The 23,995-nt window shown below is 43.8% G+C and overlaps 2 protein-coding genes across 4 annotated transcripts in view; one reads left to right on the forward strand and one right to left on the reverse strand.

Annotated features, from left to right (window-relative positions):
- The window catches only part of bbs9 (Bardet-Biedl syndrome 9), a 152,637-nt gene that overhangs the window by 72,906 nt on the left and 55,736 nt on the right, over positions 1-23,995 (reverse strand). For 2 of the 3 annotated variants that reach the window (XM_088999059.1, XM_088999060.1), the window contains exons 15-19: positions 19,450-19,464; positions 16,371-16,517; positions 16,022-16,117; positions 15,361-15,533; positions 15,039-15,191 (exon numbers count right to left, since the gene is read on the reverse strand). In XM_088999059.1, coding sequence (XP_088855185.1) covers positions 15,039-15,191; positions 15,361-15,533; positions 16,022-16,117; positions 16,371-16,517; positions 19,450-19,464 — 584 coding nt within the window. The remainder of the gene's footprint in view (positions 1-15,038; positions 15,192-15,360; positions 15,534-16,021; positions 16,118-16,370; positions 16,518-19,449; positions 19,465-23,995) is intronic. The other variant, XM_088999062.1, reaches the window with a different exon arrangement.
- LOC148896364 (uncharacterized) lies at positions 1,838-4,768 on the forward strand. Its single transcript, XM_088999048.1, has 3 exons — positions 1,838-2,579; positions 2,656-2,694; positions 2,774-4,768. Exons 1-3 carry the CDS (start codon positions 2,157-2,159, stop codon positions 4,280-4,282), a joined length of 1,971 nt encoding a protein of 656 aa, XP_088855174.1. The 5' UTR covers positions 1,838-2,156; the 3' UTR covers positions 4,283-4,768.

Below are 23,995 nucleotides of genomic sequence, written 5' to 3' on the forward strand. Positions count from 1 at the left end.
TTTTGAAGGAAGTTAACTACATCCTGTCTGCCAGGAGGAATATTCTATTTTCTTTTCTCTTCTGATGTGCTTTACATTGCCAATGTGCATGCGTGTGCGTGCATGCGTGTGCGTGCGTGTGTGTGCGCGCGTGTGTTTAGTCTGAAGTCATATTTAGTCTCTCTGGTTCTAAAAGGAGGCCTATAATCACACAGGACCTCTCTCTCTACTCATTACACACACACAAACACTCTCACACACACACACACACACACACACACACACACACACACACACACACACACACACACACACACACACACACACACACACACACACAAGCCTGTCATTAAAAGTATACACTAACCTCCAGGGCTGCACATGTATAGAGCGTGTGTAAGTGGACACAAACACACACGAAATTGCAGGAGACCAGATCAAAGCTAATGGCGCTAACGGGATGCTAATCTAGCTAAAGCTATCAAAAGGTCAGTTGTTGACAGATATTGCCATTTACATGATAGTCAATCACAGTCTCTCTCTCACAGGTACACGGACGCATGCACACACACCCGCACACACACACACACACACACATACGCACACACACACAAACACATGCACACACACAACTCCTCAAGGCCAAATCAAAGCTAGTAATGCTAAATGGATGCTAACAATTCAAATCACATTGAACAGGGCAGCAATCACAGTCACAGAATCACACACGGTTGGTGCATGCGTGTGTGTGTGCGTGCATAAGTGTGTTTGCTTTGCACTGAATGGTCTCATTGAAGAGAGTGAGCCCTGTAAGAGAGCATGAGAGTGGGGAGGGGGGGCTCTGGGAATTTACTGCTACAAGATAAATATCCTCATCTCGGCGTCGCCAGGCTGCTGTCCTTGCGAGCACACACGCGTGCACACGTGCCCATAAATTCAGTGTGTAATCTTACAAATCAGCCATTGTCTGACGCTCGCGGAAGTGAAGTGCACACAACGTGTAGGGGCAGACATGTTGACTTTGGGCAGAGTAGCACACACAGACAGGCGCATGTATGTACTTTGCATACACACACACGCGGACACGCATACACACACACACACACACACATACACGGGCAATTTAAGACATACTCACACGGGCAAAATATCTCGAAAGACCATCCCACAATATTCGCAGGACAGGGTCAACAATTTTGAAAAATAATTGAGTTATGATGTTTTTTTCTGACATAAGTAACAAATTATTCTGTATTACAATGAAGAAAGCATGGGTTTCCTTTGCATTCTCCGGTTTCCTCCCACAGTCCAAAAACCTGCAAGGCAGGATGATTGAACACTCCAAACCCTAAGTGTGACTGTGATTGGTTGTTTGTTTGTGGGTCCCGTGATTGGCAACCAATTCAGGGTGTCCTCCGCCTAGTGCCTAAAGACAGCTGGCATAGGCTTCAGCACCCCCCGCGACCCTAATGAGGATGAAGCGGTACAGCTAATGGATGGATGGATGGATGAACTTCAGTTATCACACATATATTTTTGGTCTTATAGGGTAGGCTGAGACTGACTTGCAATTGTTTAAGTGCCACTATGTTAGTTAAAAAAATCATTCAATCAAGTTACGCTATATTTGAAAAAATAATGAAAATATATTTGCTTTAACAGATAAAAAATCAGGAAGCAGTATGTAAATAACTCTGTAAAGACTTTCTATTCATCCATCCACTGATGGATAAATCTATGGAAATATACTATGGTATGAACAAGTATTGGCACGCGTGAACATTTTCAAGATTTTTATTTCTAAATTATTAGTTGTTCGGATCAGGCTTTTTTTCCCCCAAATGGCATTCTATAATATTGCAATGTAAACTAGCATTCAATGAATCGTTCAGCACTCCTGAGTTCGTTGAAAACCAGAGTCCAAAATAGCTGTACAAAACGCTTATGATGAGGAAAACGATGATCGCATTCACTTCAAAGAATCATGCTATGACCTTACAAAGCATCTCAGGCTATTGCCCAAGTCACAGAGCGTCACAGAGCCTTCCTCCTTTCCTCGACACACCTTCCTACCAGCCGCCCGCTGTTCTTTTTGAAGCGTCATCACCACAGAATGTCACGATGACACAGAGGGTGACACAGCACCTCAACACAAAGAGACCAAAATATGCATCGCCATGATGTCGGGCCATCGGCCCTTTGCAGAGAAGGAGCGAGGCGAGGATCTGAGGGTGTGTGAGCCTAAGATGGAGGGGAACATTGCCTCCTACCTGAAGTTTCTGGAGGGGAACTACCGCAAGATGCTGATTGAGAACTCGGCGCTGTCCAACATCATGCGGGCCGGAGAAAAGACGCAGGCAGAGCTGCGCAAGAGCAACCTGGAGCTAGAGCGCTTCAAGGTAGAGCTGCGCACCATCAACGTGGAGTTGGAGAGCGTCCGAGTGGAGCTACGCAAGACTAACCATGAGCTGGATGAAATCAAGGCCTCTAAGGATGACCTGGCTGAAGAGATGGCTGAAAAGGAGGCCAGCTGGAGGCGTGAGAAGGAGGAGCTGCTCCAGGGCAAGGTGGAAAGGCTGGAGGATTTGGAGACCCTCGTGGTGCGTATACATGCAGCCAATTTGTTTTAATGACTGCTGGTGAAGTGGCGAACCTAACCACCTTGAACCTTTTTAGGATCCTGCTGAACGATGCGTCATGGCTGAGAAGGAGAAGGTAGAGGAGAATGGAATGGAGTGTGATGAGACACAACATGTTTTTTTGCCAACAATTTCACCGGTAAACACCCTTTTAGGACCTAGCTCGAGAATGGATGGTGGCTGAGGAAAAAGCGCTGACTGTGAAAGAAGCGGTGGTTGAGGATTATGGCAAAGGGTTTTATGAGAAGGAGAAAGAGAAAGAACAAGAATTGAACGCTCAACAGGATGAGGATAAAATCAAGGGGGATAGCATACAGGAGGAGGTGCAGGAGCAAGATGAGAAGTACAGGGAAAGGGACCAGAAAATGGAGTACGATGGACAGGAGGAGAAGTGTGAGAATGAGGAGGCCAAGGAGGAAGAAATGAACCAAAAGGAGGAGGATGAGAAAGAGGAGGTGTTTAAAGGAAAAGAGAACGGGAAAGAAAGGGATGTGGAAGTGAAGGACGAAGTGGAAGCAAGCAAAAACGAAGAAACGGGATGGGAGAAGAAAGAAACCAACCATGTAGAGATGGAACAGAAACTGAAGGAGAACGAGAGGGGAAATGAGAACAAAACGACAGAGAGTGAGCAGGACGAAATGGAGAAGCAGAAAAAGACAGAAAACAACAAAAATCAGCAAGTAAAGCGTGAGGAAGAAGTAAAAAGGAGGCCTAATCAGGTGAACGAGGAGGAGAAAGTGGGATATAGAGAAACCTCCGGTGACCGGATGGAGAAAGAGGTGAAAAATGAGTGCATGGTGGAGAGTGGTGCTCTGAAGGATTTAGAGGAAAAGGAGGCCAGGGATCAGCAAGTGGCAGTGAAAGGTGCACCAAATAAGGAAGAGAAGGTGACCCCAAGTAGCTGGAAGGAGGAGAAGGCCGCTAGTTTGAAGGAGGAGAGAAAGGAGATGAACAACGAATGGGAAAGGAGAGACAAGTGGATAAGCAAGGAGGCTAAAATGGTGGATGAGTGGAAGGAGAGGGTGAGCAAAATTAAGGGTGAGTGGCGAGAGATTGAACGCAAAGAGGAGGAGAGGAGGAAGGAGAAAGAGCGGAAGCTGAGGGACGAGTGGTTGGAGAGGGAGAAGAGGGAGGAGAAAAGAAAGGACCGGGAGAGGAGGCTGAAGGCCGAGTGGAAGGAGATGGAGAAGCGGGAAGGTGAGAAAAGAAGGGAGAGGGAGAAGCTCAAGGCCGAGTGGAAGGTGAAAGAAATGAAGGAGGAGGAGAGGCGGAAGGAAAGGGAGAAGAGGAAAGACGAGTGGTGGGACAGCGAGGAGGAGGAGGCGGGCGAGAGGAGGGAGGAGGAGAGGAAGGAGCGCGAGAGGAGGGATAAGGAGGAGTGGAAGGAGAAGGAGAAGCTGCGGGCTGAGTGGAGGGAGCGAGAGAGGAGGGAGGAGGAGAAAAGGAAGGAGCGCGAGAGGAAGCTGAAGGCTGAGTGGGAGGAGATGGAGAAACGGGACAAGGAGAAGAGAAAGGAGAGGCAGAAAAAGGAGCTGAGGACGGTCCGGGAGAAGAAGAGGGAGGAGAAGAGGAGGAGGGAAGCAGGGGACGACGAATCCAAGGACGTGTCCTTCTTTGGGACGGTCCTCAAAGTCGTCTGCTGTGGCGGGAGAGAACAAGCCTGAAGCTACGCCTCTCAAAATCATGCAACCAAACCCCAAAATTAATCTGACTCAACTCACAAATCCAGATGATTCCCATTTCTTAAAAATCAGTAGGATTCTGGTCGTGGAAGACAAGAACCACTCCTCAAAACTCTCAAAATGAACAGGATTCTGGTACTGAACAATGAAGCCCCCAAATTAAGATGATCCAATCGGATTCTTCTCCTAAAACTAATCAATAAATCTCCCAAATCCAAAGGATTCCAATTCATCAAAATCGGCAAATCTTTTCAGACTCTCAACCAGCAATTCATTGCAATCAAGAGCATTTCTGTTCCTCACAATGAAAATGAATCTCTCATCCCGGCAGTGAACAATATCCCACAAAACTCAAGAAAAGCATTCTTCCACTGGCCCAAACCCATTTCTCAAAAACCAAGAGCATCTCCCACTGCTGAAAATCAGTTGGCAAGAAAAAAAATCAGTCAGGTTCTTACCTCAAAATTAAATAACACCGCATTTTACACTTTTGTTGTGTTGTGAATTGGCCATTTTGAGGATGAATAAAATATCTGCCTGTCCATTTTGTAGTGGTGTTGAATGTGCTGCAAAACAGGAGATCATCACCTCTATGGAGTCAATGTGTCAAACAATGCAAAGTAGTCAACAACACAGGCAAATTATGTATTGCTCAATACCAGGGGACAGCATAATTATGCTAAAACAATGCCCTAATCGAGAAAATGTTCAACGTGTATATTTTTATTCAAGAATTTTATAAATAAACTGCCACTAAGGATTTGCCAATAAATGGAGGACTGGCTGTCGAATGTCAAAAACAAATCATTCTAAATTAAAAATATAAATACCGTATTTGCCGGTGTATAAGGCACATCCCCAATGAATGGTGTATTTTCAAACTTTGCATATATATATATGAGGCGCACCTTCAATGTGTGAACAATGTTTTCTAAATCAGAATCAGAATCATCTTTATTGCCAAGTATGGAGGACACACAAGGAATTTGTCTACGGTAGGACACGCTGCACTAGTCTCATCAGAAAAATTGAGGCACTATACAGTTCTATTTTGGTTACTGTTTAGAGAGTTAATGGCTTGAGAGAAGACGCTGTTTAAATGTGTGCTGGATTTGGTGCGCATGGATCTGTAGCGCCTGCCTGAAGGGAGTAGCTGGAAAAGGTGGTAGGCAGGGTGCGGAGGGTCCAGTAGGATTTTCACACCCTTGTTTGGATTTTCGCAGTGTGCAAGTCCTCGAGAGTGGTTAGGGCGGTGCCAATGATTTTTTTCTGTCGTCCTAACTGTTCGCTCAAGTTGGATTTTGTCAATTTTTGAACAATTATATACTGTATAAGAAGACTACAGTATGTTTCAGATGCTATTGCAGCTCTGCTACACAGAGCAAGACACGAAAGCTGGTCATCTGACCAACGGTGTGACCGATACAGATATTGCTAACGGTGGTACTCTATAGAAGCCCTTAAGAAAATATCGATTCAGGTTAAACTGCTTTTGTATCGATATAAGCAGAGCAAAATGGCTGGTGGGAGATGAAAAGGGCACCGTAGTAACCAGATTATCGTAATAAGTATCGTACTAAACTGAACTAATTATACATAAGTAGACTAGAAATTTGCCGAGAAATGAAAATAGTATCGTAATATGCAGTACTATCAATATAACCGATATCGATATAACGAGACATATATACATATATATGCCACTTTATATATATGCCATACTTTTTTTTTCTTCAAATACAGTGAGACCTCAACTTACAAACACCTTATCTTACAAACTTTTCGTCTTACAAACGTCAAATTTATGAAAATTAAACCTTATAATAAGCACGATTTTCATAATACACACCCACCACGGCTGGCGGAGTGATCTTCGGCGGAAGCACACGACCGAACAGCACCACAGGTTAAGTTACCAACAGTCCATATGGAAGGTGACTCTCCTTCCATAAGCCATCAACGACCATCAAAAAGGTAAATAAAACTTTATTTCACAGCAGTTTATTTCTTTAATTACAGTCCTCATGTAATGCGCCTCTCTTTCCAAACAGCAATTCCCTTTGACCTTCAATGCAAATCACCATCACAAATGTAAATAAAGTGACTTTATGATACAATGCAGTGTATTTCTTTCATTACAATACAATAGCACATTTATTATACATAGAATAAGGTATGTTGGGTGTAGTTTTTTAGGCTTATTTAGTTGAAAAGTATATTTTATGGAAACCCGGGAACTGATTATTCCCATTTTAATGGTTTCCTATGGGAAATTGTTTTTTGAGATACACACTTTTCGCCTTACACACTCTGTCTGGGAACCAATTAAGTTCGTAAGTTGAGGTCTCACTGTAACCAAAATATATATATATCTAACTTAGTTTTTCTCTTTTTTTTTCTTCAAATAACCAAAATAGCAAAATAGATGAGAATCTAGGCTAATCAGTAGGTTTTCAAGAGATGTCAGCCTCCAAGCACATTAACAACCAGTATTTCATCTCTCATCTCATCTCATTTTCCGTACCGCTTATTCCTCATTAGGGTCGCGGGGGTTGCTGGAGCCTATCGCAGCTGTCTTCGGGCACGAGGCGGGGGACACCCTGAATTGGTTGCCAGCCAATCGCAGGGCACACAAAGGCATACAACAGTCACTCTCACACTCACACCGAGGGACAATTTGGATGGTCAATCTCGCAGGGCACACAAAGACATACAACAGTCACTCTCACACTCACACCGAGGGACAATTTGGATGGTCAATCTGCCTGCCATGCATGTGTTTAGAGTGTGGGAGGACACCGGAGGACCTGGAGAAAACCCACGCGGGTCCGGGGAGAACATGCAAACTCCACACAGGGAGGCCGGACTGGGACGCGAACCGGCGACCTCTGCACTGTGAAGCCGGTGTGCTAACCACTCGACTACCGGGCCGCCAGTATTTCAATCATCGATAAATCTGTAAATGAGGCTGATGATAAATCAAATCTGATGATTTTTTTTCACTGCTACCCTTTTATTCAAAAAAAGGCAAGGCACCTAAATTTGATCCATGCAACTACCAACAACTAATCAATTACGAAAACTCATTCACGTTCAAAATTTGAGGTTTACACTGTACATCTTAAGCATCTAAAATGTAAGCGTTCGTGTGTGCCTTTAAAGGACAACCGACGTCACTTTTTTGTTTCTTAACTGACATCAGAAAAACGTTTTATAGCATCTAAAATACCCAAAACACGTATGAATTTTTTATTCAATTGCAAAACACCAATAAAAATGACTTAATGTGTCCAAAATCTGCAAAATACTTGAGCTGCGAATTGGGCATTTTCAGAAAGTCCAACCCCCACTTCGTGACGTCACGCCAAGACATCTTGCATTGCTGAAAAATCAAAACAATGGCTTCAGATTCAGAGAATATGCTTTCTTGTTACACATCCAGTTATGAATATGATTCAAATAGTTCTGAAGAGGAAAGCATACATGTTTGCAATCGATTAAATAATTTATTCTGTGTCATTTTGAGGCAAACGGGCGGGGGGGAATGTCACACCCAAAAATGGCGACCAGCTCCCGCGAGGAATGAATCAGCCCGTTTCCACAGGCTGATAAATTCCTTCCATGGAGCTTGGATGCCCTCTTCTGGCGGCTTTTGAGTGCAACACAAGGTTGTCAGACAAACAGTACAGCAAAATACATTGACGTGATGGAAGGACTGCTACAATGTGTCTTTTTGTTGGTCAATGGGGGGTCTTAAAGTGACGTCACGTACGGACACCAACTCAAAAACAAGACTTCCTGAATATTCAGCGCGAGTCTTAAAACGTAAAATATAGCTATATGCGGTGGAATCTTATTAAAATACGCTCAGTAGAAGTCATTTTAAGCCATTTTACAAATTATGGACACAGCTTGTCCGGAGAGGTCGGTTGTCCTTTATGAGTGACATCAGGATCGCCGACTGCAGCAATGATCATGTATTGTAGATTTTTTTTGCATAAGAATCTTCATTCTCCTTATATCCGTTTTCACTTTGCATTTGTGTTTTGACATTACACGACTGCAAGTGGACGTTGCGCTGACAACGACGGGAGTATTTAATAAAATCAGTGGGATCACCTCACGGGACCCCTCTGATGTCCATGGCTGCATCGAGAGCTTCCAGCATGGAAGCTTTATTAAATCTCCGGCTGGCGACCGATGACTAGGCTGGGAAAAATGTTCACCTGTCCTGCTCGCCTAGCGCCACATTAAAGAGCCCTTGATGAAAAGATGTTTCTCTTCCTATTTTTTTTCGTCTCCTTGACATTCTTCACAGAAGTCACTGCGTAACTAAGAAATAAAATTTTGCCTTATTAATTCGTTCACTGCCATTCACGAATTTATTCGGGAATTGAAAACATGACGTAGAGCGCCATTCCTGATTTTTTTTCTGGTTTTGTTTTTTCTTGTTTGGGGGCCAATAAAGTGCTCGCCATGGCCTCTGGGAATGTCTTTTTCCTTCCAGACGGGTACAGATTTTTCCTTGTTGTTCATGTTAGCACTTTGAACCAGCTTCAGCTGTTCTTAAAGCGCTATATAAACCAATATGTATTGCATTTGGACAGCCACCCTCATTTCAAGCTCATATAACTCCTGACCCATATAATTTCGGAATTATTATTTTCTGATGAAAGAAAATATATTTGCACGTTGTCTGGCAGCGAATTAGTTAATTACGGCCTCGAATATTCATACAATGTTCCATCAAAATCATGGTCAATTTTGACTGTTATTTGAAACCGGCTCCTGGAAAATTGCTTATTAGTATGCTTGGTCTTTGCCATGATGTACAGCAAATCACACCAAAAGATTATTAAAATTATGAATTTATTTTCACTGTCGAGCATCACAGGACACTTTTTCTTTGACTTTTCGCTTGCTTGGTTATGACGTTGTGACCGGGGGCTGCCGTGGAAGTGACACACCCACACCCATACACACACCAAAAGTGAGCGTCAGCGAGCTGCATGAAAGCCAGCCTTTCATTGATAAGTCCCTCTGTGACATAAACACACACTCAGGCAAAACAAACCGGACCACCGACACTCTACTGTGCGCCATTCATCCTCTCAACCTCTGTGTATGTGTAGGAGTACGTGTGTTGAAGCGTGTAAATGTGTGTGTTACTGAGGTGAAATATCTCCTGAGGGGCGAGTTGCAAGATGATTGAGGAGCCAGAGTTTCGGGGCTCCCGATGGTCCTTTAATCTCACGCACACTCACACGCACAAATGCAGTCACACTGACACTCTATTCCGGGTGAAGGGGTTCAACGTTTACACTTTTAAAGACATTAGTGCACAATGAGCAACAACAGATATGTTGTCGTGTTAGAATCCCCCCTGGGGCTGTCACACTCATGCACTACTGATAATCGGTTGGAAAAGAAAAATTAGGGGAAAAATAACAATTCTGACATTTGGTCAATCTGCTCAAAATCCATAGCAACCCAGCGAGTGGTTTAGGAAAACAACCCAATATTGTTTTGTGTGCAGGCTGCGCACCTTTCCACACAAGGCATGAGAGCCAAAGCGAACCCGTAGGCTCTTTCTTCCCTGACCCGTTTTCCATCTGAGTAATGTTCAAAAGAGACAACTGGAAATATTCCATCGACATTCGACTTCAAAAACTGGCGAAATAGTACGGGCCAATCCAGTCCAGCTTCTCTAACACGCGCCACGTGTTTTGATCCACAAATGTGCGCCGCACATGCGGAATTCTCTCCAATCCACTAAAAGCAAACACTGGAAGATGGAGAGAGACTGGACGTCGGAAATGGAATCCACTTCAAATGGCAGAAATCAGGCTAATACCCGGGAATGTAACACGAGTACAGGTCCGTGCGCGTACGCGTACATGTGTCGGAGCTCGGGCACGGGAATATGAGGCCGGCTGTTAATAGCGGTGGTCCGGCTCCACAGTGGCATCTGTGTTTAGCCATGTTTAGAAACCCATTTGGGACCCGATAAATCAAGCCGCTGTCCACCAGAAGCCTCCATTAGGGGCCCCCACCGGGCCCCTGGACAGGCCTGTCAGTCACGCCGTCAGTCAGCGAGCCGTTTGAACTCCTAATTACAAGGACGGATCCGTTGGCTTGGTCCCGGCCCGGATCGGCTCCCTGGGCTCCCGCTCTTGCCTGCCCTCTTGGATGAGGAGTCCCGCACGTTAAAAAAAAAAGACGTTTGGAGAGGAAACGGCAGCGGGGGAAATATTTATGGAAAGTGGGGTGGGATGGGGGGACTCCTTTCTTCGTGACCCACCGCAATTCCTTCTGGGATGGAGTGACACTTGCGAGTTTGCCTCCCTCCTATAGGTTTGAGAGCTTTAGCATTAGCATCATGCTAACCTCTGGCTACCGGTGATTAATCAAGTCAAACAGGAGGGTGAATGACTGATGCTAGTTGCAAGGGTGGCAAGATGGTAGTGGTGGTGGTCGTGGGGAGGCGAGTGGGTCATTATTTTGGGGAAAAGGGCAACAGGAGTGTGTTTGAGAGTTTCGCAAAAGACCGAGGCACGCACAAGCACTTCAGTTGCCAAGTGTGTGTTTTGTCTCATGGATGCATCTGGGAATTTAAAAAGGTTGGCTCCCTTATGTCTACCGATGAGAAGGTTTCTTCAGCCGTCATCTGTACAAATTTGTAGGTTTCGGACATTTCGCCTCCTATCCAAGAGGTTTCGTCAGCGAACTAAAGTCTGACTGGTCGTATCGGCCCTATTTATATATCCCTAATGTCCAGACATGGCGGCGCCGGACACAGCTATGATAGGTCCCTACTCTCAGGTTGGGGGGAGCAGAGGACCACTCCCTGTGGCCCCACTGATTGGTCCCACATTCCTGACTAACGACTGGCCTATTTGCCCCACTCCCACCGGTATCACCTCATCAGCATTACGAATGTTGCCTAACCTGTTTTGCCTAAGCAGGCTATTGTATGAACGATCCAAATTGAACCTCACCCCACCAGACCGGTTTAATGAAGGATTTTGTTGTTTTATAAGAATCGCCTCTTTTACCCCCCTTTCAAACCATCTATGTTCTTTCGCTAAAATTTTAACCTCAGGCTCCTTTATGTCTGAAAAGGGGGCCAAATTCTAAAATGGACGGGGCCCAATCTAACTAGATTGCCAACGTGTACAAAACTGATTGAAATAAACCAAAATACATTAATTGGAGCATGATACAGTATTACTAATAAACCAAAATACAGTAAAGCCTCGTTATATCGATATCTGATATTTCGATAGTCCCGGTTATATCGATACTATTTCTATGCACGCACGGAGAAAATTACATGCAAACAGGGTCGGATATATCGATAGTCCCGGTTATATCGATATTTTTTCGGACTCCCTTGAATATCGATATAACGAGACTTTACTGTACATTAATTTGAGCATGATACAGTATTACTAAATTGCAAATGAAAGACCATTATTTGAGAAAAATCAATTTTTGTAATATATCAGCAAACAATTTTAATTCAAGTCTAATAATGTATTCATACATAAAATAAACATTTTAAATGTTCTTTCGTTGCAAAACAATCAATCCTGTGCTATTTTGATATTTTATGGTATTACAGAGAAGACAAAGTTAACAGATTTAGCACAATATTTCTTACTCACGTCGACTTCAACAAATGTCTTTGCTTTGAAGATTTACAATGTGCTGCAACAGCTCTGACATCATTCCCATTAGCCACTAAGTTTGAATCATTAACAGCAGTTTGCTGCAACGAATTTTCACTTATTCAATTGTTTCTTAAAAAAATGACAATCTGCTTGTTTGCTGACTGTTTTTAATGTGTTTAGAGTTGCACTCCTGTTCTCACGCTCGCTATTACAAACATCTATCATGTTCGATGTAAATACTGCAATGCACCATGGGTAAATTAATATTTGATTACCTCTTTCAGCAGTTTCCCAAAATATCCTCTACCATGACTTTGGAACGCACCAACACAAAAGCAAGGTGATTATGGCTAGATTTCAGTAAGGCAAGATAGCAGAAGACGAAAGTTAAAACCTAAGGAAAACTAACAGTTTTCAATTCATCCATCCATCCATTCATCCATCCATCCGTCCATCCATTTTCCGTACCGCTTATTCCTCATTAGGGTCGCGGGGGGTGCTGGAGCCTATCCCAGCTGTCTTCGGGCACGAGGCAGGGGACACCCTGAATTAGTTGCAGGACACAGAGACAAACTACAGTCACTCTCCCACTCACACCTAAGGACAATTTGGAGTGTTCAATCTGCCTGCCATGCATGTTTTTGGAATGTGGGAGGAAACCGGAGGACCCGGAGAAAACCCCGGGGAGAACATGCAAACTCCACACAAGGAGGCCAGAGCGGGAGGCCAGAGCGGGAGGCCAGAGCGGGAGGGCAGAGCGGGACGCGAAGCGGCGACCTCTGCACTGTGAAACCGGCCTGCTAACCACTCGACTACCGGGTTTTTAATTCAAAAAACAAATTTGTTTCTTTAACTATTGTAACAGAAGTATGTCATATGTGGTGCAGATCATGTAGCAATATGTGCTAATTGTAATCAACTTGCGTAGGTGCTGATGCAGTGTAGTTACAAAGTTGCGCCAGTGGCTGTCGAAATATATAAATGGCGCAAGGGCGCAGCCCAGATGCATCGCTGTTGTCTTCTACACACCAATTTTGGAAAACAATCTACAATCTTTAATGTTGCAATAGCAAATGGGAGCAAGCCTGCTTTTCAATATTTACCCTTACTTTTGTTGTCTTTACGCCAATACATTTTAGAGTGAAAATCTCAACACCATTGAAAGCAAGTAAGACCCCTGTGAAAAACATTAAATACCCGCACTTTCCCTGCTGTTATCGTACAACCAGCAGTATGCAAAAGGATCAATGTTTAACCTGTGAACTCTTTTCTCAAAGAATTCTGTTTCTATTCTCTGGCATTCCCGATTGGTTGCACATTCCTGCGCAGCGGCAGGACGGCTGGCGAGATGCCACTGAGTTCACCCGCAGGGGGGAAAAAACAGCATGTGGCCATAGATTGCCATCTTAGGGACCCGCATACGTACGTTTAATAATGCTAACGTTACGGAGGATTTTGGAGTGTTATCATTTTGTTAAATGCATATTTGGTACTGGGTTTGCTTCAAAGTGAGTTAAGTTAAATTCAGTGCATGTCAAATGGTGGCTCATAAATCAAGGCTCCAAAAATTGAAAATATAGCAGTAAACGTGAATGTAATCAATAAAAATATTACCCTCACCACTCACACGTACACCAACATTCAGGGGTGGATGTTGAGAAAGAATGTCACCATGTGGGCAAATAAAAGACGTCTCTGCTGAAAATTGTGAGATTTCACACCTGCATGTGCCTGTGTGTGCGTGTGTATGTACGTTCGTTGACACATGTAACTGTACTGGGTGTGAACTCACAGCTAATCACCCTGAAACAGCACATCCACAAATCATCTAACAACAAGACTCACACAGGAAGTCCACACTAACACGTGAATGTGTAGCATGTGTGTTCCTCTGTGGGAAACTGTTCCTGAAATGTATCGCATCTTTGAGCAGCTAACATTCAGCCGAAATGATTCATTTGAAGGTTTTTATGCTTCGTTTGAGCACAGATCCACTCTTATGGGGACAAAAGGTGTATCAGTGACTTTCTAATGTCTTGTCCAATTGATAGTCATTAGTCCGGGGTGCTTGCGCACACATCAGGTGAGAAATTAAAACACCCAAGAACAACTTGAACCTGACCAAATTTATTTCTAAAAGTGGGTCTGTGAGGGGCGGCCCGGTAGTCATGTGGTTAGCACGCCGGCTTCACAGTGCTGGGGTCCCCGGTTCGCGTCCTGCTCCGGCCTCCCTGTGTGGAGCTTGCATGTTCTCCGAGTCCTCCGGTTTCCTCCCACATCCCAAAAACATGCATGGCAGGCCGATTGAACACTCCAAATTGTCCCTAGGTGTGAGATTGACTGATTTTTGTCTCTATGCGCCCTGCGATTGGCTGGCAACCCCCACAACCCTAATGAGGACGAAGCGGTACGGAAAGTGGATGGATGGATGGATGGATGGGTCTGTGAGGCTTAGGTTAAAATTCAGATGGTTTACATAAGTAACCTAAATTAAATTTCTCCACCCATAAATTGGAAGCTAGGTTTGAAGAACAGAGCCATTCTCAATCCACGGCTGAAAAACAAACAAGTCAAAGCCGATGAAGTGCTGCCTTTGCGGGTGAAATCTCGCTCTCTCACACTTTCTCTCACACATCCTCTCTTGCAGGCACTCTCTCGCACACTTGCTCTCACCCTCTTTTTCTATCTGTCTCTCTCTCACACAAGCACGCACACACACACACACACACACACACACACACACACACACACACACACACACACACACACACACACACACACACACACACACACACACACACACACACACACACACACACACACACACACACACACACAGTCTCTCTATCCTTCCCTCTCTCTTTGTCTGTCACTCTCTCACTCCCTCTCTCTGTGTGTCTCTGTCTGACTCTCTCTCACACGCACACACACTCTGTCTCTCTCCCCTCCCTGTCTCTCTCTCTCTCTCTCTCTTCCTCTCACTCTCTCCCTGCAGCTCCCGCTCCCTCTCTCTTTCTCTCAATCATAGTTCGCCTTGATGAGCAGGGTGTGCGTGCGCTGTGTACCTGTGTGTATGTGGCGTCAAGCAGCGTGTCGAGGTTCTGCAGAGGTGCTGGCGTTTTGTCTTTAAAGCGGGTCAGAAGGCGGCGCTGGATGGCTCGGAACTGGGCCGCCCGCTCGGACAGGAGGTCCTGGTACTTCTGAGCGCTGACACGGAGCTGACACACACCCGAACCATAATTGGATATACTTTGGACTAGTCACCAGAGCATAACTAAGCATTCCTACTCACTAAAGGATCAAATCAAGAACCTCATGACACTGACAGAGACATGCCAACCACTTGGATACCCTGCAGCCATCAAAGCAACTAAATAATGTGGGTACCTGGAAGTGGTGGTCTACAGACAGGAAGTAGTCCTTGAGGGGCAACGGTCCGCTGAAGCTTTTCTTGAAGTCGTCAACTCCCTGCTTGGAAAAATAACCGTCGACTCTGTGGATCAGCTCCTTGGCCACCAGCCACATGTCCTCGAAGGCGTCGCTCTGCATGCGATAGCGCTCTGACACACACCAAAAAATAAACAACATAAAAAAATCCACAAAGCCTGGCTAGCAGTTTTGGCCATTAGAGGAAGAAAAAAAACGCATTTGCAGCTGTCTGTGTGTTTTCTTTCTGGAACGCACTCAGGATGCTGTCCAAAAGAAAAGGCAAAATATCCTATAATATTAAATTAAATATTTCATTGAAAGGTACGAAATTAACAGTACTGAAGATCTAGTGTGTGTCTATTGTTGACCTTGTTTCTGTATGTGTGTGCGCATGTGCGTGGATCTACAATGTAGATATGTAATGTAAGATTAATTTTAAATGATATAATTATGTTTTGGGAACCTAAGATTGGTGTGTACATATTTTGGGTTGAAACAACAAAAATAAGAGATTACAATTAATTCATTGAGGAAATTTGTGTTGAGGGAATGTGTTCACCCCTATAAAAAGCAAATGGGGTCCACAATATTACCAATAAAAGTATTCCAGATTGCTTACGGGAGGTCTTGGAGGCAAGTAAAGTCACCAGGCCGCCCGGCAAGAAGCGGAAAGCCAAACTGTTTCCCTCATTATCTGCCGAATGAGCCGCAATTTCTGCAGACGCACACATACAAAAAAAAGTTTAGAAAAGGGCAGCATGATGTCTCTGATAGCACGGCCTATCGCAATGCAGGAGGCCGACAAAAGGCAACAAAAGATAGCCACACTGGAAACAAAGAGACACACACACAAAAGAGAGTGTTTAGTCGGCAGGGTTGCTGATTGCAGTCGATTGTTAGACTACTGGGGGAAAAAGGACCTCCTATTGAAACACATTTATGAAGAAATGTGTGCGTGTGTGTTATACCAGGAAAGATGGCTGCCAGGTCCACAGGAGGCTGGTTGGTGTCCATGGTGATCTTGAAGATGCTGCTGCTGCTTTTGCTGAGAGATGTTGCCGTGCAGACGAGGGCAAGAGGAAGGTTGAACTGGCACTGAATGACGTGAGGGACACCTGCATAGCAAAGCAAAACGAGAAATCTATGAAATATTACCTTTTAGTGCACTCTGGAGTATGTGTTGGCGTGATTGCGACAAGCTGTTTTTTGTGACCCCCAGTTGAAGTTTATTGAAAAACTGCAAAATTAAGCATCTTCAAACACTACTACATTCAACCATTTCACAATGTTGTTTTTCGACTTCTTTCTTTCCTTTCATCTTCCTTACATAACTTTGCTGCTGTGAAATGTACATTTCCCCACTGCAAGATGAGTAAACGTAAATCCATTCCAATCCAATCCAAACCATGGAATTTGACCAAAGGATAATCCGCCACCTTGAAGCTAACATACAATGTGAAACATCATAGAGAGGCTAACGGAAATTATCATTGAAGTTATGGTATATCACAGACAGAGGCAAATTGGCTTTCCCAGAGGCAATTATTATTTTTTCAATAGGAGAGAGTCGACCCGACCTGAAGACTGCTCCCTCCAAAAGGGAAGTTGTTTGAGGAGGAGAGAAAACAGAGCGAACGGCCAAACGTAACTTTCTCACCGGACTGAGTAGAAAAACGAGAACAGGCCGTGGAAATAAAGATCGTGTGAGAAATGATAGCCCCCGTTTACTTCATATCAATCACACAAAACTCACAATCTCACTCGCAAAGACTTACACAAACTCTCTTTCGCAGGTATGCACACAAATTGACACACACACACACACACACACACACACACACACACACACACACACACACACACACACACACACACAAACACACGCACACACACACACACACACACACACACACACGCACGCACGCACGCACAAACCTACACAAAATTATCTCACAATTGTGTGAATAATTACATGTGTTTTGAATAAACAAAAGCAAAAGCACATCCAAGGCAAACTGCAGCTGTGAAGAAAGACTGCAACCATTATCCCATGTGAGCTACTGTCTCGTACTCACTGGATGTTTTTGCAACATTCCGCTCGACGACCGCCGCCCTCTCACTACCCCTCCCCTCCCCTCCCCATCTCTGCCGCCGCCCCGCCAGCAGGTGCCCCCAGCGTGAAGGCCGGTGTTACGAGCCAAAGCAAAGAATCTTTGGGTTTCCTGTGACAAGCGCTTTTCAGGTTAAAAAAAGTAAAAAAAAAAGTGGAAATTCTATCATGAGTGGAGGAAAAGAGAAAAACAGAGAATAGGAAAGACTTTAAGGTTAAAAGAACAGTCGTCAACATGAACCAGATAGGCTATTTTGGGACACAGTTCCTAAAGGGGCAAATGGTGTAAAACACACTTTTTAACATCTTGTTACAGCTTCAGCTGTTTTTAAAGCGCAAGATAAATCTATATGTACTGTACTGTATCAAAGTGAATTGCATCAAATTTATTCATCGCTAAAATGGATGAAAATCCTTCACTTTCAACACATGGCTGGACTAGACTGCATGAAACACATAAACACCAAAAGTTGAGCAGAGCTGCATGAAATTTTGTTCACGTTAACTTTGGGTCCTTCAATGCTTGACGAAGTTGTTTATTTGGTGAGAGGTGGGCCAGAGGGAGTTTTCACATTTGCCACCTGCATAAATTATTCGTCCTTAATTGGCAAATGTAAGGTTGCAGAATCTGAACCAAAATCAGAAAGCCTTTACTGGTCCCACAGTGGGAAAAAATCTACAGCAACTAGTTGAAGTAGCGCCTCTATCAGTGAAAATTCATGTTGTCTTTCATTTCTTTTCCTGGGTTAAATAAGTAGACACAGACTCACCCTGACCGTAGTTGTACCCGACCTAGGCCCCACACGAGAGCAGTGTGTGTGCGAGCGTGTATGCATACCCCTAGTGGGCCTCTTCAACCCACTTTAGATCACAGCACATCCTATTCTGTATTAAAGCCCACAAAGTCAGACAACTAAAATAAACACTGACTGACAAGAGGAAACACTACTGCCAATAGAGCTTGTGTGCGACGGTGTCACAAGAAATTTTGTGTGAAGAACGAAAAGTAATTTTTCCCTTCATTATGCACACAGGTGCGTGTTGAAAAAAAAATATTTCATGAGGAAGAAAGAAAATATTTTTAATCTTGAAGCTCTGCGTGCTTCACACTAAAATAAAGAGAAAAATGTGTGTGTGCGCGCGTGTCCTCACAATATTGAAAATATTTCTCGTGATAAACCAAAAAAAGCACGTGTGTACATGCACGTGCTTTTTTGCACCTGGGTAATTCGCCATACAAACATCTCTAAACATCGCTCTGTAATCTTTGTTTACATTTTGAACTTCCTCGTATGTCATATCCTGCCTTCCTTTACACGATGTCGCATTTTTATTACGTCACATCCTGGCGCGTCATTACTATGTGCCGCATAAATACTCCTGCAGCCCGTTCGTCTCTCTCTCTCTCCATGCGCTCCCTCCTCCGCGACACCGCAATGTCTCCAGCTCTCCCAAATTAAATCAACTTTCTGTTCAAGTCCTGGCTCCCTGATGATTTAACCATCGATCTCCATCAACACCCGTCGAAGCAATGAACCAAGGGCGAACGATAAAAAATAACCCAACATTCCCGTCGTAGAAATCGTAGAAATCTTGTACGATGGATAAAAACAAAATATTCGTATAACGAGGAAGCGCGCACTGGTGTCATGAGACGTCTTGCATGAAGTGTGTGTGTGTGTGTGTGTGTGTGTGTGTGTGTGTGTGTGTGTGTGTGTGTGTGTGTGTGTGTGTGTGTGTGTGCGTGGACTCCTGTCAGGTATCACGTTTCAGAAACAAATGACAGACTGCGCTTTCTTCCTGTTTATACAGTACAGTACCGTGTGTGTGTGTGTGTGTGTGTGTGTGTGTGTGTGTGTGTGTGTGTGTGTGTGTGTGCGCTCACGTGTGTGCGTGCATCTACAAGCTCTACTCTATGCACATGAACGTGCACGTACCTTTGGGGTTGAACTCTGCGGGGAAGAAGAAGAAGAAGGAAAAGACATGAGAAGACATTAGATCACGGAAGAGGCAGATGTTCCACTTGGATGCGTTTTGCTTGCTCTCATTCCCACGCTACGCCAATTTCATGTCCTTATGCACGCGCGCGCGCCCAGACATACGCACACACACACGTGGACACACGCAGACACACACATACACACAGTCAATGACAGTCAATCACAGGGCACATGGACGGACAAGCGCTCTCAGTCATATTCACGGATAATTGAGCTTGAACTGTGACTGTCACAGCACAGTATTGCAGTCGAGAATTTTGCCACTCCATTTTTTTTTACGCGACCCCAAAAAGGTTTGTGAACTACTGTAATGTTTTAACTTAAAGGACAACCGACGTCTCCGGACAAGTTGTGTCCATAATTTGTAAAATGGCGTCAAATGACTTCTATTAAGCGTATTTTACAAAGATTCCACCGCAAATAGCTATATTTTACGTTTTAAGACTCGTGCTGAATATTCCGGAAGTCTTGTTTTTGAGTTGGTGACGAGTCCGTACGTGACGTCACTGAAGGAAAGCCCCTGACTGAAAAAAGGACACATTGTAGCAGTCCTTCCATCACGTCAATGCTTGTTTGGTCTGAAAACCTCGTGTTGCACCAGAAAGAGCCAGGAGAGGGCGTCCAAGCTCCATATAAGGAATTTATCAGCCTGTGGAAACGGGCTGATTCATTCCTCACAGGAGGTCGGTGGCCATTTTCTGCCTCTTTTTGGGTGAGACATTTCTCCCCAATGTTGCCTCAAAATGGCATGGAAAAAAATCTTCAATCGATTGCAAACATGTACGCTTTCCTCTTCAGAACCATTTGAATCATATTCATAACTGGATGTGTAACAAGAAAGCATATTATCCGAATCTGAAGCCATTGTTTTGATTCTCCAGCAATGCAAGACGTCTTGGCGTGACGTCAGGAACTGGGGGCGGGACTTTCTGAAAATGCCCAATTCGCAGCTCATTTTTTTGGACACTTTAAGTCATTTTTATTGGTGTTTTGCATTTCAATAAAAATATCATACTGCGTGTTTTGGGTATTTTAGATGCTATAAAACGTTTTTGTGATGTTAGGAAACAAAAAAGTGACGTTGGTTGTCCTTTAAAGTCATGTCATGAGATTCCCTTCGACTGATTTCTGAGATAAAAGTGAGAATCTTTCCATATTTATTTCATTTTCTTTGTTGGCCCTAATTCACTTCCAAATACAGTAAAGTCTCGTTATATCGATATTCTCGGGAGTCTGAAAAAATATCGATATAACCGGACTATCTCTGTGTAAGCTCTCAGTCGTACAGGAGTGGTGCATCGATGAGAAGGTTTCTTCAGCCGTCATCTGTACAAAAGTGAAGGTTTCGGACGTTTCGCCTCCTATCCAAGAGACTTCGTCAGTCGCTGACGAAGTCTCTTGGATAGGAGGCGAAACGTCCGAAACCTTCACTTTTGTACAGATGACGGCTGAAGAAACCTTCTCATCGATAACCGGACTATCGATATATCCCATCCTGCGGCATGTAAATTTTCTCCTTGCGTCCATAGAAATTGTATCGTAATAAGCAGTACTATCGATATAACCGATATCGATATAACGAGACTTTACTGTATTTTAACCCCATCAAATCCCAGGTAGCATTTTATTCACTTTCTCTGTCAAGACATTTATTTTCCACATGATGGCGCAGTGGGACAAATGAGGCCTCGTGATGGCTTGTCCAAAAAGTGAACCATTTGGGGGGAAAGCCTCATTACTTCATGATGCTTCATTTTCCCATCACTATCAGTTACCTTACACTCAAGCAAAGAATGCGTATGTATGGTATGAAGAGTGTGTGTGTTGCGATTGTTGGTAGAAAAAAAAAATGGAAAAAAGCTGGAAGTGACTAGGAGATAACATGTACTCAGTTTCTACCACCCAGAATTATGTTTGACGCCATGAATGCCCTGCCGGAAACATAATAAAACAATGACACACTAAAATCGCGCGAGACAATGTGTTAAAATCATATGACGCTTACTGGTGCTTTGACTGGGTTCCTTCGCCCTCATGACATCAGTGACATACAAAGCAGTCCAGACAATTTAGGTTCTATTTTTAGCCTCACAATAAAGCCATGTTACAGCGTTCCCAAACCTGAAACGGATTTGGGGCAAGGAAAAACAGTTCTTTTGTGAAAAAAAAAATCTGGCTGCCAACACAAACAATCCCTCTTTTTTCTTAAATTACATTTTGAGGGAGATTATTTTGAGTATTTGGAGCAATAATGAATCCAGTGACATTTTGGAATAAGGCTGCTTCTGTGCTCAGCAGGAAGGAAAAAAAGTCATATCTTCCAGAGACGGTGCCGGGAAAGGGAACGACTAGAGGGGATATTGTTCGAACTACAGCAGGCTACACATATGCAGATTTTTTTTAAACATCTTTGCCAATTTTTGGAAACGTGAAAGAGGCCACACACATGACCAAGGACAAAAAAAAACATTTCACGTGTGATCTCTTCTCGTATGCAGTGTACTTGAAATGACCAACACATCTGACCACGTGCATAAATGTATCTGTGGTAGTAGCGAGGTTGACCACTGAGAGGCAGAACACCACACGTCATCCAAATACTGTACACAGCAGAAGAAATAGCAGACCCGCTCGGCTTATTGCTATCTGATGTTTACCATTGTTTTCCATTGCCTCAAAACACCGATCTTTCCTTTTCAGACAGATTGTCAAAAACAAATACAGTGAGACCTCAACTTACGAACTTAATTGGTTCCCAGACAGAGTGTGTAAGGCAAAAAGTGTGTATCTCCAAAAAAAAATTCCCATAGGAAACCATTAAAATGGGAATAATCCGTTCCCGCGTTTCCATAAAATATACTTTTCAACTAAATAAGCCTTAAAACTACACACAACCTACCTTATCCTATGTATAATAAACGTGCTATTGTATTGTAATGAAAGAAATACACTGCACTGTATAATAAAGTCACTTTATTTACATTTGTGATGGTCATTGATGGCTCTTAATTGACACCTGTGGCTTTCTGACTTGTAAGGTCTTACGAAACTGAGGCATCACATTATCATTCATCATGTTGATGATTCTTATAGCCTTTTCTGAATGAAACTGTTCAATAAAAGCCTGCACATCAACTGTTGAATGGCCTGCTTCTGCATGTCCTCTTGAAGGCAAATCAAATTCTCTGTGTTGATGACCTCATTATGGTCAGCAACAAGCTCCTCGATGTCATCTGCATTCACTTCGAGTCCCGTAGGTGCTGGCAGAGATTTTATGACAACAACAGGCGCGAGTCCGATGATTCCACGGACGCGGAATAAAACGCGACAAAAGAAGGCGGGCGGGGCGAATAAAATGCCACACTCGCGTCTAACAATCACCTCGTGCAAAGCAAACACTTGGAGCACAAGCAAACATTTGGAGCACAAGACGTAGCGATGCACTTCCGTCGTAATCATGTCACTGGTGAGGTGACAGTGACTCGTTGAAATGAAATGAAATTGCAGAACGACAATGAAATGAAGTGTCGCGAACGTAGGCCACGCCCGACCTGTCAACTCGCACGTGACAATTTAGCGTGACTATTCACACGCTGTTCCGGTGTGTGTGAAAACACTAGCTCTGATTGGCTTACCATGACACATGACTCTACCGTTTAGCCAATCACAATCACTTCTATCGCAACTTGACAGAGGGGTGCGTTCAAGTGTAGCAACACAAAAACGTTGGGAAGTGTTTGTCACCGCTCATTCAGTTAGACAATGCTTTCCAAACAGCCTAGAGTCTTAAGAAGTCGTGCGCTATTCTCGAACCTGAACGCACCTCAAGTCTTGGATGACAAATAAACAGAGCAGAGAAGACATGTACGGCTGGTAGTTTCTTCAATTTATTCATAGTAACGCACCACATTTGAACTGAGGCTGAACACAAGCCTGTGGTGTTTATTTTCCGGTCCCATAATAGTAAAATTATCAGCAAAAAGCTCCAAGTAGGCGATCGACGTGTGCATTCAATGAGAAGGGGTATGGAAAGTAGCGCCGCGCTGTTCGGTCGTGCTTCTGACGAAGATCACTTTCGCCAGATCCGAAGGTCGTGTGCTTGATGGACCGGCCGTGGTGGGTGTGTATTATGAAAATAGTACGTATTATAAGGCTTAATTTTCATAAATTTAACGTTCGTATGATGAAAAGTTCGTATTATAAGGTGTTCGTAAGTTGAGGTCTCACTGTACACAAACAAACAAACAAACAAACAAATAAATACATAAATACACAAACAACAATAACTCATTCGCTGGCATTCCCAAATGTATTCGGGAATTGAAAAGTGTGACGTGGAGCGCCATTACCGAACTTATTCTGGTTTTGTTTTTGTTTTTTGTTTTTTTGTTTTGGGGGTGGGGGGGGGGGGGGGGGGTGCCAATAAAGTTCTGGTCAGACCTACGGCAATGTTTTCCCTTCCCTTCCCTGGTATTTCCCTTTT

Source organism: Hippocampus bargibanti, linkage group LG06 (assembly GCF_051943395.1).
Source record: "Hippocampus bargibanti isolate YZ-2025 linkage group LG06, ASM5194339v1, whole genome shotgun sequence".
In the NCBI taxonomy this organism is placed as follows: Eukaryota; Metazoa; Chordata; class Actinopteri; order Syngnathiformes; family Syngnathidae; genus Hippocampus; species Hippocampus bargibanti.